Below are 15,493 nucleotides of genomic sequence, written 5' to 3' on the forward strand. Positions count from 1 at the left end.
ATAGAGATAGCAAGTAAAGAGTTGTGAAATATATGCATGATATAAAAGGCTGTATAGATATATATGTGGGTTAACTTGCTTCTTTTCTAGAGAGAGACTGTTCCAGGACCTAATGCTCTACATAGCAATGCATGTGTAGAAAAGAAAAGACTTAAACTTCAGAATAATATACTGTACTGTAATTATTGGATCCACAGAATTATAGTGAAAATATTTTATCTAATGAATTGACCTCTTTGAAGTTTTTCTCTGCCCTCAATTTTTTTGTCAGCAAGAGATCCAGGTCTGTAAACAAACTCATTTGGAATTAATGTGGTAATCGATTAATTGGTGCAGTTAACCAGTTAAAAGTTCGATTGCCATCTTAAAATAGAACACAAATTGGAGTCATGCCTCTAGAGATTTTTCTGTATCTCATTTGCAACACACTTCTTCTTGTTCTGCCTCTGCCCCTTCCCTGCTGCTCTGTAGGAGTCCTTGGAGTAGTTAGCAAGTGGGATCTGGGCAAAGTGGTGAAAGAAATTTTGCAGAGCAGTTTTCCTTCCTTTCCTGCAGGGACTTATTCCATGGCAAAAGAGAAAGGAGCGGCCCTAGGTATATTATGTTGGGTATAGCTAATGTAAAATAGAGGGCTGTTAATACATTTGCAACTCAGTGAAGTATCTACACTGAAAAAGGTTGGTTCAAATGTCTTGTAGTTATCATTGAAGGACAGCCATGGCAGCAGTTACAGTGGCATAAAAATAATACTAATTTGTAGGTAAGGTCTGCAAGTCAGTTAAGGCAGTGTTTCTCAAGCAGTGTGCCTCCAGATGTTTTGGGACTACAACTCCCATCATTCCTGACCACTGGTCTTGCTAGCTAGGGATGATGGGAGTTGTAGTCCCAAAACATCTGGAGGCACACTGGTTGAGAAACACTGAGTTAAGGGCATGAGCACCTCTGAGATTCCTGATCTAGTTCTAGGATCTGGGAAGGAATTTTTCTGGATCCGTAGACTGTTATGAGTTATGTTATGAGTGATGGCTGGGGTTCCTAGTCTCTTCACAGCAAAGCAAATATAGCACAAGGGTAGCCAACATGGTACTCTCCGATTTCCCCACAACTACAAATCCTGTTTTTCCTGATGGAGCTGAGGGGAGTTGTAGTCCAATAACATGTATAGGGTACCATGTTGACTACCCCTGATGTAAATCATTGCTTTGCTGTTCTCAAAAGTGTCACAACTGGGCTTCAGACAGAGACGACGTTTTTGGGGAAGTATGTAGGGATGGACTCCTCACAGGCCCTCATAGATGATGGCACTTAAAGGACCTCAGAGGTTACGGGCACAAAGCAGTCTGTGCCTGTGCACAGAATAATGATTGAATCATATGCTGTCTTGGGCTACCCTTACAGTTTGTCCTGAGGGTGGGCTGAGTATTTGGCCTGTCAGCCACTATGCTTCTGCTGCTTTACGAAGTCTACAGAAGCTGTATGTAATAAGAACTGTGATCTTTTACAACCTAGCTTTGTTTCTGGTGTCTTCCTTTCTACCCCTGCTTGCCACTGCTGCAAACTCAACCTTTGATCTCAAACACTAGTGTTCTCCTGCAAGTACCCTCTGCACTCTGTATCCATTGTGATGCAGGAACCACCTCTGTCTACAGTATCACCAAAGAGGAACAAGCAGATTCTTGACATTTGTAAAATGTTTTGTTGGTTTTCAGTGTATAAAAGCAATTACAGCCATACCTCGGTTTAAGTATGCTTTGGTTCGAGTACTTTCAGTTTAAGTACTCCACAGACCTGTCTGGAACGGATTAATCCACTTTCCATTACTTTCAATAGGAAAGTTCACTTCAGGTTAAGTACGCTTCAGTTTAAGTACTCCGCAGACCGCCTGGAACAGATTAATCCACTTTCCATTACTTTCAATGGGAAAGTTCGCTTCAGGTTAAGTACACTTCAGGTTAAGTACAGACTTCCGGAACCAATTGTATACTTAAACCGAGGTACCACTGTACAGAAATTCCCTCCCCATGCCAACTTGCCCCCTGCAGGACAGACCATTAAGTTTTACCCCAGTCCAGTTTGTGATTCCAGTGGATGCTATTCTTCAGGATTATCATTTGAATATTTTATTAGAGGATGGCAAATTTCAGTAAAGTCATCTGCGTCTCTTGTATTGTTCAAGGTGTGCAGTCTCTTTGTTATTTTTTTTCTGATACAGCAACTACCCATACATTCTGTTTCCAGCAAGGTGTATGCAAATGTTCCACCCCTTTCCAGTTCTGTACTACTAGTATGTGTGCTGTCACCAGAAGAAAAGTGGTTAATTCTTTTTAATAGAGGTCAAGCTGCTCTTCTCTGAAAATGGTTAGCAGCCCCAAACTTGGGGTACTTTCCACATGTTGACCCACAATGTGGTTTATTTCCATAAATGCACTCTGCCAGAAGAGCTGTATGTAATCACACGTCCCAACATGTGGAATGTTGTACCTATCCTGTTGCAGCCTCTCCAGCACAGAGGTGGGAGTATTTTTTTTATATAGCTACATGCTATTGATGTAGTAATTTAAATGTATTCTCTTGCATGTCAATGGACATTGATCTAAAAGGTTTTTTTGCCCACAAATTATTCCAGTCCACCTCCTTAATTTCTATACCTGGGTCAGATTTCCATTGTTCTAAAGCAGGCATCCCCAAACTGCGGCCCTCCAGATGTTTTGGCCTACAACTCCCATGATCCCTAGCTAAGAGGACCAGTGGTCAGGGGTGATGGGAATTGTAGTCCAAAACATCTGGAGGGCCGAAGTTTGGGGATGCCTGTTCTAAAGAATTGCATTATCCAATTTTTAACTCATTATTTTAACTCATTATTTTTTCTGTAAAGCATAGATAGAAGGTGGGGTTTTTTGCATGTCCGTTTGTGTGTAAAATTTAATTTTCAAATGGTGTCAGAGGTCTTGTGGAATTTGCATTAATTTCTGAATTTGATATAAAGTGCATTATTTGATGAACACATAGCCAATTTGCATTCTGTATTCCAACTTTTTGAAAATGAGCTGCTTATGCACCATAAGGCCACTGATACTTTGAAGTTGTTTTTTAGTGAACAAGAGAAGCTGGTTTTGATCAGAAAGTTCAATGCTGTTGGGATTTTGGGGAATTTAAGAAGTTGGAGTGGGGGTTAAGCAATAGCTTTCAGTGTGCTGTCACCTGCATTGAATCCACAGGGTAATCTCTTACTCTTTTTGATAGTATTAAGCCAATGGGAGAATAATGGGAATTAAGGAAGTTTTGTATCTTCATAACTCAAAGCATAAACAGGCAATTAACTCTCCCCGCCTCCCTGCCTTGGATTAGTCTTCATTATTGTATTAAATAATTCAGACACTAGACAAGGAAAAGTAATTGCACTATCATACTAGGTCCCCTTCACAGGACGACAAATTCTTTGATCTGAGCTGCTCATTTTTATTTTGTCAGCAATTCCTTCTCCAAGTACATTATGGCAATGGATTTGCACTTGCCATGATCTGGGAGAGATTGTGATAAAGAGTGCTCAGCTCCCACTCTTCTCTACTTGGAAAGGATTGTGAGATCCTCCTTAAAGCAAGTGCAATGGATTTTGTCAGGTGGGTGGGCATTATATACTTGAGAGGTAGATTCTTCTACCCAGCTGTTAAAGTTAGCCTGGGAGTGGGGACAGATAAAATCTCCCCACTTGTTTTAAGTTATTTCCAGCAATCCTCCTCTGGTGGGAGATTCAACATTTGCATGGTTACATTTTCAGGCTCTTCAGTATTCTGAAAGGTAGTAGCTCATGGTGTTTGTGTCCAGTATTTTTATGCTGTAACTGTATTGCTGTAGCTGGTGATGGAGTATAGTCTTTAAATATGTATGTTTACTGGATACAGACTTAAGAATAGATAGGATATCTCCTTGGCCCATGTTCAGTGTTCTAACTAAATTCTCAGGACTGCATTCAGATTGGGATGGGGATAGAACAAGCATGGATTGTATGCCATCATGAGTTCTTTGGAGGAAAGGCAAGGTACAAATATGACCAAAAAGAAAGATGGGAAAATGCCATCGACTGGAAAAGATCTTCTGTAGCTTTTCTGATCAATAATGGTGTTGGATTTATAGCTGTCACTTTTCTTCCTGATGCTGGTTAACATTCATTTCAGAGTGTACTGTATAAAGAAGGACCATAGCTCAGTGGCAGAACATCTGTGTTCAACCCTTGGCATTTCCAGGTAATGTTGCAAGAGATGGTTGTCTGAAATCCCAGAAAGCTGCTGTCAGCCAGACTCAATATAAGGCAGCTTTCTAGGTTCCTATAGTTTTGACCTCTCCAGGGCCTGATGAGCTGCATCCAAGGATACTAAAGGAGCCTTTTTCTTTTATCTTTGAGAATTCTTGGAGAACAGGTGAGGTCCCTACAGACTGGAGGCAGGCAAATGTTTTCCTCATCATCCCCTCATCTTCAAAAAAGGGGGAAAGGAAGACCCAGGTAACTACCAGGTGGTGAGGTTGACCTCAATACCAAAGAAGGTCCTAGAACAGACAATTCAACAGTTGGTCTGTGAGCACTTAGAAAAGGATGCTGTGATTACTAAGACCCAGTATGGGTTTCTCAAAAATAAGTCATGTCAGACCAATCTGATTTATTTTCTTTTTTGATGGATTTGCAAACTTGGTGGATCAGGGAAATGCTGTGGACATCGTATATCTTGATTTCAGAAAGGCTTTTGGCAAAGTCTCCTATGATATTTTTGCAGGAAGCTGGTAAAATGTGGGTTGAACGAGGTAACTGTTAGGTGGATTTGAAGCTGGTTGACTAACCGAACCCAAAGAATACTCATTAATGATTCCTCATCAACCTGGAAAAAAGTGACAATTGTCTGTTGTCACAAAGTAGGGCTTGCAAGAAACTGAGGGGAAGTGAGTGGGCTGTCAAAGGTTAAAAATGAGTTGGGAAGTGCTGCTAAGACCCATGGTGGTTTAAAGTCCTTTGTTTCTTTTTTACCAAAGTATTTGGTTAAATTAGAAACATTAGTTTTTTCTAGTTTGCCTCATGACAGAATTGTTTATAGGATTTTGTAATTTCTATATATTGATGTCCCGTCCCCCCGTTTATTTTTATTACTTTTTATATAAAAAACCTCTTGTCCTATTTATTAAAGAAATCAATTAGAGCAGACCAAATTTCATAAAATGAATATTTCCTTTTGTTGTCTTTGTGCCGAAACTTTACTAGTTCATTTTTTTTTGCCAACATAATTGTCTATACTTTATTATGCCATGCTTCTAACAATAGATGGTACAAGTTCTTCCAGCATTTTTCAACTATAAATGCACCCCTACAAGTAATAATAAAAGATTTACCTAATCTTTGGGATGTCAACATTTTGTTCACTATTTTTTTATTAAAAAATCTGTGTTTCCTTTTACCATAAGACAACATTCTCTTATTTTTATTTGTATTGTTTTGTTCCCCTGTGAGTAAAATAAATAAGATGAAAAACCATATTTTAATATTTCCTTCATCATCAATAGTAGAGATATAATATGGATTGTTCTGTTATTTCCTAAAACAGTAGTCTTCAGCTTTTGAGACCTGGGATCCATCTTTAACCCAAACATGCACTTGGGGAACCCATTTCTTACCATATGTTTATATGGCGGTAGTCCTGCTGTTACGGTATTATCCACCTTAGATCAGGCCGTAACCTGGTAATGGATCCCAACCCACCAGGTATAGACCAGTGTGCTAATACATCGGAGCTAAAATAAGTTTTCAAGTCCATCAGTCCTGTGGAAGATCCAGGTTTAAAAGATAGAATAACGTTTATTTCAGTTATTGTGAATCACTCTATTGATTAAAATGATTGATGCTTGTAGACTTAGATACAACTTAAGTTGCATTGAGGGGAGAATCATTGAAAGTTCATCTTCATTAATAGTTTATATCTGTGTACTTTTAGTGTTTGAGTCTGAAGATACAGCATCTTGGTTATAATCATACTCCCAAATAGGCAGTAAGTTGTGCTGAAATGAATGAAAGTCACATATGTATGTATGTATGTATGTATGTATGTATGTATGTATGTATGAATAAGGGAGTGACTGAGCGAGCTTAGGAGTGGGCTGCATCTAACTTAATTGCTCAAAGCACCTTGAACAAAGTTCCAACTGCAAGTGACATAATTAGAAACTGCAAATGAAAGAATACAACAAATAAGTTATTTTGTCCAGAGGCAGGACTAGGTGGGGTTGAGGCAGACTATAAATGCATCTAATGTATCATAGGGTGTGTGTGCTTAAAGCAGCCATATACTTAAGCACTCACCTGGTAGCCATTGGTGGCACGGAATCTCATCTGATAGGTGTGAGAGAGGCAGCAGTTTTTTTATTTATACCCTGCCCTCCCTGGCCAAGACCAGGCTCAGGGCAGCTAACATCAGGTATAAAAACAATTGATTAAAATACAACTTAAAAACAGGATTAATATAAACGCATAAAAATTAAGATTGCAAAAGGATTGCATTGGTGCACCAAAGTTTTTGGCAAACCTTGGTTCCTTTTCTTGTTAAGAGAAGTACAATTTCTCATAGCTGAATTCTGCGGTAGTGGTACTGTATTCAGAAAGTTCAGTTTTCTACCATTGTTACTGCCAAGAAAGCATCACATAGTGCTCTACGTAGTGCAGAGAAAATGTATTTTGAGATAGGGAGGCAGGCCCCAGAAAATACAATGTGTGCTGTTTACAATTATAATTTTGTATAACTTTGTTATTAGACCAACTTATAAGTCTGTCCCTCCTTTTTTTGTTAAAATTGAATTCAGACTTTTAATTCCAATTTCACTTTGCAGTAGGACTAATTTCCCCAGAAAGGTCAACAAGGACAATATCATTTAATGCAAAAAATTAATTACCCAGTAACCATGTTGTTTTGCTCACAAAAGGTTGTTAAAAGTAACCAAGCAATTTCCTTCCCCCTTCCAATATATGCTTATGATATATGCTTATGAATCAAGTGAGGGTTCTTATCCAGGTTTGCAATTACGAGTAAAGATACAGGTGGTGTCTTAATTCTTGATTAATTATTGTGGGATATAATTTCCAGTTGTGTTGGAAGGGTGATTGGCAAAGCATCTCATTTTGTCTCAGCCCTATTGAACCACCACCCTAGCATGTTGACTTGTATCCAAAGAATCTGCATTGGCAGGATCCAGAACTGGTTGGAGCAGCTCTGCTTCTGCCTCTGGATGAGTTTCAGTAAAATAGATGCAGGTATTAAAGCCATGATGTAGGTCACAAGCCTTTCCTGTATTCTGTACAGTACATAAAACAGTGCTACTTCATGCTCACTGGCTCCCTCACAAGAAAATGTTTTTACAGGAAATCAATGTTGCTTTTGAATAAAGCACCTTGAGTGAATGTAGTGTGAGGTGAAAACTTCCTTTCCAGGGAATTTGATAGCTATAGATTCTTCCCTTTATTGGCACCAAGTTCTGCTTGCTTTTCCCAGCAACCAAGCTAGATCATACTAGCTCCTGATGTCTCTTACATTTTGACGCAATGCAAAACAGCATTTCCTTTTTTCACAAGCATTGCACCATTGTAGCTGTTGCTACTTTACCCAGGCTTATGAGGCAATTTCAGCACCCATAGTTCATGCAGCTCATCAAAATGTGGGATAAAGGGGAGGAAATTTGTTTTGTTTTAAGCAAGTAACAATAGTAAATATTTAGCTCATGTTTTATCTGCAGAGTGCAATTACATCTGATCATAGCTGCCAAGTTTTCCCTTTTCTCACGAGGAAGCCTATTCAGCATAAGGGAAAATCCCTTAAAATAAGGGATAACTTGGCAGCTATGCATCTGATATATAGTTTAACAACATTATATACTGCTTACGAGACAGAATAGTTTCTTTTTATCAGTTTCTCTGTTCCACAGTTTCGTGCCGGGTACAGCTATCCCACTCTTTCTTGCAGGAAGGGAGAATGAGTTGTTAGATGAAGATGTTCCTCTCTACCTGGCCAATTCTGAGAGGGTCAGTGATTGTGGCCTAACTTTGTACAGTAATATACCATTATAGGATTTGATTTACAAACTTTGGCTAGGGTTGAAGTCCTTTATTTTTTCAACACCAAAACAAATCCCTATTTAAGGTGGCAAAAATGGAATTTCCCCCTAACTCTTCAGTGTGTTTTTAAGTGTGAAGTTATGTTTTGCATCTTGGAGTTGGCCTCATTGCTGAAAGGTTAGCCTGAGTTTGTATTGTTCTTCCCTCTTTCTCCCCATACCCTGCTTGTGTTACATCTTGACTGATTAATAGCTCTGGAGAACTCAGAAGCTTCCCACATCTTTGTGGCATTTTGGTTGGTTCTAATAAAGGTATTTCTCAACTTTTAGGAGTGTTTTTCTTATGGACCAATGCAGCTGCATTTGCTAGATCTACCTACTGTATTAGCAGTTGTAAGACATACAGAGTCAATACTCGTCATGATCATTAACTCAGATTGGAACCTTCATTGCTTACATTCACACATTATAAAAACTATGTGTGTGGGGGAGATCCACTCTGATTGTGCATACATTAAGGAGATTAGATTATTTTTATAAGAAAGTATTATATTAAGTAAGCATAGAAACATGCTTTTGTGGGCATTCAGAATTTCATTCCTGCTTGGAGGTGGGGTCTGTTGGATTCGTTGGTATTTTTTAATGTGTGGAGTAAATACCACTTTTTGGTGTACTAATTAGTTTGATTCCTGGATGGCAGTACTTCATTCAGCCCTTTGCTTTAATTCACCGAGTTTTCCTGTCATTTAAACTCTGTTTATTTCTCTGAGCCTTGCAGTAAAAATCTGTGCATAGCTGCTGATTTGTTAGGTTGCACTCCTCTCTTAAGAATGTCCTTTTTGGCTGCAATCCTATATCTTTTCCTTGGAATGATCCTTATCGAATACAGCTGAACTTCCAAGTAAACATGTATAGGATTATGCAGCAAATGCACTGCTTCTTTGGTTTGTTTTCCATCTGGTATAGTCTGGACTTTATATAGTGCATTTCCCTTAGAAAGTAAATGCTATGTTTAAAACACTGTTGAAGTTAGAAGTATTCAGTGCTTACTCTATGAAGGTAGATGGTGAGATAGTAATTCAGATTAGTTTTCCCATTAGTGTTTTGTTTCTTTGATTTGGTATGTTTTCTTACTTGTAAATTTCATTTCTATGTCTCCTGCCCTATGGCTGTAGATAAGAGCTTTTTTGAAACTTAGCTTCCAGCCATTGGCTGAACCAGGGACAGCAACTGTCACGGAACTCTTGGGTCCAGCATTCTGCCTTATCTGCTTAAGGAATAGTAGAGCAACTACCAGTTTTTTCCATTACTCTCCAGTATTCGAAAAACCAGTTGTGCTTAGCAGAGCAAGTGATTTATAAACTTTATGGTTACTGAGCCTTATCAAATCAAATTCTCCTGAATGACAACGTGCAGCCAACACCTTTGAGAAAGTGAGCCTCCCCTGTTCATCCATCATCGAAATAATCTTGAGCAGCACTGGCTTAATCGATTTGGGTGCAGTAAAACTTTGGCTATCTCCATTCATTTAGCATACTTTTTCCTCATGTTTAGTTTGAATTGTTCAGAGTTTTATGGAAGCTCTCTTGTAATTATTACAGTCAACAAATTTGGTGATTATTTTCATGGGCAAAAAGATGCAGGCCCTGTTTCTCATAACAGCAGTAATATACCGTTGTGTAAATGTATTGAATGTAACCTCTGAGGCTCTTATAGTGGTAAAAGCATGCATTTTCTTTTAAGAGCGAAAAACAAGTGAGTCTTAACTCATCTGAGTAATATGGATTCCTCCTTCCCATTAAAAAACAGCAACTCATGTTCCTTGATTTGGTTGATTCCATCTTTGTAGAAAAGCCATACAAATTAGCAGTCACCTGGTTATCTGAAGGTAGTGATAGCTACTTCTGGGTGCTAGGAACATACAAACTGGCAGTAGAACAGCATTTGCAGCCACTTAAACAGAACAGCAGTGTTATAGAGGATGCTTACAGGGCTTTCTTAGTTGGGTATAGGCTACTGACGTCTGACTAGCAAAGAAGAATGAGCCAGGCATGCAGAAAATCTCAAAGCACTTCCCATGTTAGTGGACAGTGCAATGCAAAGTGCCTTGGATTAAAAGGGAGACTGAATAGCCCCTCCTTGAAGCTTCCATAATTGGCTACAATAGCACTCCCTGCTATACACATTTAGAAGAGGGCACTACATTGGTTTGACCCAACTTGGCTGAGAGCTATTGGAAAGGAGTTTGTGTCATCGCAGAAACTGTTCCTGATGAGGGAACTTTATCTTGTCTCTTGAGAACCACGGAAGTTGTCTGGGTGGGTTAATCGCTTCTCTTGCAACTCTCTAGGTGATGTAGCTGATCATCAAGCTGGTTGGACACAATAGATAGATGTTAGGCCACTCTTTACCACTACATTTCTGCACTGGTAGGAACGATCTCCACCTGCCGTCACTTTTAAATCATCATGAGCCTACTCGAACTCTATGTCTTCAACTCAGGTGAGATCTTAATATCCGGCTTAAGCTTTGCAGAACTTGTGTTTGCAAAAGTACATAGAAAACCACATTAAGATGCTTTAGTCCTTCAAGGGGATATTTGCAAACTGTGCAATTACTGATGCCAGAGAGAGTTCTGATCAATTTTTATGCAACAGATACACCCTCTCACTGGTTGCGTGAAAAATGAGGTAGAGGAGCAGATTTCTTTTGGAGAAATTGAAAAAATGCAATACTACTTTTTTAGCACTCTTTTTAGCACTCTTTTAGCACTACTTTTTAAGCACTCTTTTAGATGTTGAAAGCCACTCTGTTACTCTAAGAATATTAAGTGCATTATGTATCACTTGGTTTACCATAAAGTTATTATGTCTGATGTTTTTAAAATGTAGGTCATTAAGACAGAACTTACAGAATTAATTTATTAAGTTTTTGTTACACCTGGATGTGCAAGTTGCCAAGCATTGTAAGGAACCTAGCATCCCTTTGGTTTTGCCAGTTTATGAGGACAAGGCAAAACCAATAAGAATAGAAACCATCAAAGTTACAGTAAAACAAATTGTTGTGTCTCCTCCAGTCCTCCTGTCAAGCAGGTAGAAAGCATGCACTTCCATAAAAAGAATTGGGGGAAAGAGGGGAAGGGCAACAAAAATCAATGAACACTACATGATATTTAGTCTTTTTCTAAGCTATCACTATCAGTTTCTGTTTTCTCATATTTGTCATCATATTTATCGTGGACTTTGAAAAACTGAAAATTTGTCCAGATCGAAACAAGCTTCTACCCTTTCATATGCCAGTTTATTTCTTGATTTGGTGCATTTCCAACATAGATCAATTTATTTCACATGCTGCAGAAGATGGAGGAATTTGAAGTAGGTAGGAAGCAAGAGGAGTCAGAGGCTGTATTGTACACAGGTCTAGCCACTATGTTGCAGGAGGGATGCACTTCGCAGAATCCCAGTTTGCATCTGTTGGCCAAATACCTGAATATGTTCTGTATTCTGCAACATCTGAAAGTACCTTTCCAATATCAAGCCCTCAGTATGCTGCTTGCTTTGTAATCCAGTCAAATGCAGAAGCAGTGCTATTATAACTTCAACTTTGAGAGTTATACTCTTATTGTACAGCTCAAGACCTACTTGTCCTCACTGTACAGGAATTGTCTTACTTCCTGTTGCACAGTTTTGGAAATCATTTTGAGTGAGTAAATATCTGAACACCCTGTCTTAAATATTTAATACAATTATGCTCAATTTATTCCAATTTTTTAGAAAAACAAAAAAGGCTTTAACAAAAATGGGAACACCCCCCCCCCCCCGGGCCTTCACATCTCTAGGTGAAAATGTTAATTCTAAAATGATTTGCTGTACTTCACTTGAGTATATCTCTGGAGGATATACTTTTATTCCTATGCCAGACATTTAAATGTAAGTGACAAGGCTTTGGCACATCATTGTGAAGCTAAGATCATTCTTAAGTGTCCTAGGCGATGCAAGCACATAATTTGCTGTAGATGGGCTACTATGGTGGGAAAGGGGTTGGTAGAAATGAGAGGTTTTGGGATGAGAGGTTTTAAGTAACTGGCTCTAGGGAGCTCTTGGCCACCATCTGGATCTAGTTGCATGCCTATAGCTTTTGGATGAGGGTCCTTCTTGTGCCCCCCCACCACCACACCAAAAGCTCTGTTCGTGATGCATCGGTCCATTTTCACCCTATTTACATGTGGGTCTCTATTGGACTGGTTGCAGGAGAAACTCCTTTGGCAACCATCATGTTTATAAAACTTATTTTTCAATAACAAGCTTTTCTTTTAGTTAAGTAGGAAAACTTGTATCTCAATATAACTTGATTTCCAGCCCTGCCTGGAAATACAGTTCAGATTTCTAAATGATCTTGAGCAGGCATCCCCAAACTTCGGCCCCCCAGATGTTTTGGACTACAATTCCCATCTTCCCCAACCACTGGTCCTGTTGGCTAGGGATCATGGGAGTTGTAGGCCAAAACATCTGGAGGGCTGCAGTTTGGGGATGCCTGATCTTGAGAGTCACATATGAGCAGGTGCCTGGAATTTTACTTGAATTGCAGTGCCTTCTTTCAATAATTCCTCTTACATTGCTATCCCACCTTTTCTCCAAGGAGCTCAAAGTGGTATATACCGTATTGGCCTGAATGTAAGCCTCACTTTTTTACCAGATTCCAACTGTGAAAAGTTAAAAGTCAGTATGCGGCCAGGAATGTGGGGCAAACAGCGCCAGGAATGCCACACAGTGGCGCCCGCCCCGCGTGTAGTCTTTTGTCCTCTCCCCTAAGGTTGGAAAGGGAGAAAACAAGGAAGGGGAACGCAGCGCGCCCTCCCCCTGCCCAGTATGCAGCCAGGAGCAGTGAGCGAGGAATGGAGCGGCTTATATTTGGGTATTTTTTTCTTTCCCGCTTTCCAATTTTAAAGGTGTGGCTTGTATTTGGGTGCGGCTTATATTCGGGCCAGTACGCTACATGGTTTTCCTCCCCATTTCACCCTCACAACAACCCTATGTGGTAGGTTAGGCTGAGAGATCGTGATTGGCCTAAGGCTTACCCCGTGATTTGACTCCTAGTCCAGTATACCAACCACTGCCCTGTATCATAAATAATATGCAGCTTTTGCATTTTTGCTGCTGTTCAGAAATACATTTTCATTGCTCATGTTCATCCCCCCCCCAAAAAAAAGATAAGGGGTGTGTGTGAGAGAGAGAAAAGGCAAAGCAAATTTATATACAAGTGTTCACAAAAAAAATTGTTGTTTGGGCCAGGCATAGCTTTGTTTAGCACCCAGCATAAACATTTCTTTGGCTATATATAGTTTTCATTTGCAATCTGATTTTGAATCTGTTATGTAGAATGCTTCAAAAGAAGGGAGATCAGGGACAGATCCCCACCAAACACTTAAAACACATCCAGTGCACATTTAAAGCACATGACGCCTACCAAAGAATCCAGGAAACTGTGTTTTTCCACTTTACAAATTCCCAGCATGTGTAACAAATTACAGTTTCCATGATCCTTGGGAAGGGTGTGGAAGTCATATGCTTTAAATGTGCATTGGACGTCCTTTAAATATGTGGTGTGGATCTGCCCCGAATTGACAATCCACATTTGCAGGCTGGCCTGGAGAATTTAGCACTTCCATAGCCATAGACATTTGGTTTAAGTTTTGGTTTTACTGTATTACATTAGTGTAGATTTGAGCTTAAAAAAACTCTCATCTTTTTTGCTTTGCTCTGCAACAACTTGAATCTGGATGAAGATTGTAGGCAGTGTCTGTGTGATCAGAGAATGCATGTAACAGATCTACATTATTGAAATCTCTTAAAGCAAATTGTTGGACTTTAACAACTCCCCCCCAACTCCCACTCGTGTTTTGAGGGGCATGCATCAGTCTATTGAAAGGGACAATTATTCTGGCATGCCACTGAATGCGATACTGCACACATGCTCACTACCATAATTTTGTTGTGCCACACTTGGATGGTAAATGCCTGTTTGGCCTTCCACTCCACTTGATTCCCATCTCTGCAAAGTGTTTTTGGTCTTGCTTATTGTATTCAGAGCTCTGTGTTAGAACAATATTGAGTCAGGGGCAGGAGATGTTTTTAATGGGAAAGTGCCTCTGGGAAATGTGAGCTTAACTATCCCCCACTTCTTTCCCAAGTCTTGTATTTAGGCTTCTGTGCTCTCCTGATGTTTCAGGGATTTTTGGTGGATCTTTGCTTTCAAAGAGTTTTCAAATTCCTTTTTATTCCCACAGCTATGCTGTGAGGAAGGTGGAGCTGTAGAAATTATTGGCCTTTTGTATAGGTTTGGATGCTGAAGCTGCTGAAGGCTCATGCTGTGACCCAGAAGCCAAACGTTTTATGCATTGAGGCCCAGAAAACATGTTCAGTCTATGTATTTTAAACTTATTCCATTTGCTTGGTACACAAATCAGGTGAATACCTCTAGTTATCTAACCAAGCATTGAGTTTCTAGGTGTTGTTTTATGGGGAGCACATCCTTTTAAAATGAAGGTGCATGCTAAGTCATTGCAGGGCATTAAACCTGGGTGGAAGAAGAGAGGAAAGTAATCTGTCTAATTGTGACAGCAACAAGAAATGTTCTCTCACAGGTAGGACTCAGCAACACCCATTCTGTGAGGAAATATTTCTTAAGAATATAGATCTTGGAGTTGTGCTACCAGAGAAAAACTGACTTGAAGTGGACACTCTTAGGAAGTAAGCTTTTAGCACTGCAGACTAACCTGGAAGCCTTTCCAGAGTCGGAAGATGCAGCAGGTGGATTGTGTAATGAGTGAGGTCTGGAGCTGGTGAAGACTTAAGTGCCAGACTACCATTCATTTTAAGCATACATTTTTAAAAGCTGTGCACAGAAGCTCTCTTCTCTTCAGAAAAAGCAACTGGATTGGGACTGTAGCATGAGTACAGTAGAACTTTTACCCTTTCATCCTGTACCATTTTATCACTAAAAATAGCCACCCCAAGGACAAACCACTCTTGATGTGTTCTGGATGTAGTTCAGAGGCCTCCTTGGCTGCTTTTTCCTAAAAGCCACCTATTCTAAGCATACTTATTAAAATGTGTCCTTAGCACTGTGCGTATGTTGTCTCTAAGACTTCGAGAGAGTGCTGAAGTCAGCCTTCTTTTAATCTTGAAAATCTTTACTTGAACAGGCTTTCTCTTGTGTTAGCACTGAAGGCACCATCATTGTCTCATAGACCAGTGTTAACTTTGTAAAGCTCTGTCCTGGGTGCTGAATAGGCTTTGAAGACTAAATGTGTAATGTGAACTGGAGAAATGCAACTTTTGAGACTTGTTTTGCATTTGCTGGATTGCATTGCTGCGAGGAAGGAAGGAAATAATAAAAATGGAACTTGACT

At 39.6% G+C, this 15,493-nt stretch overlaps 1 protein-coding gene across 4 annotated transcripts in view; it reads left to right on the forward strand.

Annotated features, from left to right (window-relative positions):
* Positions 1 to 15,493, forward strand: part of USP7 (ubiquitin specific peptidase 7) — a 71,247-nt gene that overhangs the window by 12,802 nt on the left and 42,952 nt on the right. Inside the window, exon 2 of one of the 4 annotated variants that reach the window (XM_060282537.1) lies at positions 10,433 to 10,584. The exons of 2 other annotated variants lie outside the window; for them this stretch is intronic. In XM_060282537.1, the coding sequence (XP_060138520.1) occupies positions 10,551 to 10,584 (34 nt within the window). In that variant the 5' untranslated portion in view covers positions 10,433 to 10,550. Of the gene's footprint in view, positions 1 to 930; positions 10,585 to 15,493 lie in introns of those variants that run through there. One more of the 4 variants, XM_035130566.2, reaches the window with a different exon arrangement.

Source organism: Zootoca vivipara, chromosome 14 (genome assembly GCF_963506605.1).
Source record: "Zootoca vivipara chromosome 14, rZooViv1.1, whole genome shotgun sequence".
Classification (NCBI taxonomy): Eukaryota; Metazoa; Chordata; class Lepidosauria; order Squamata; family Lacertidae; genus Zootoca; species Zootoca vivipara.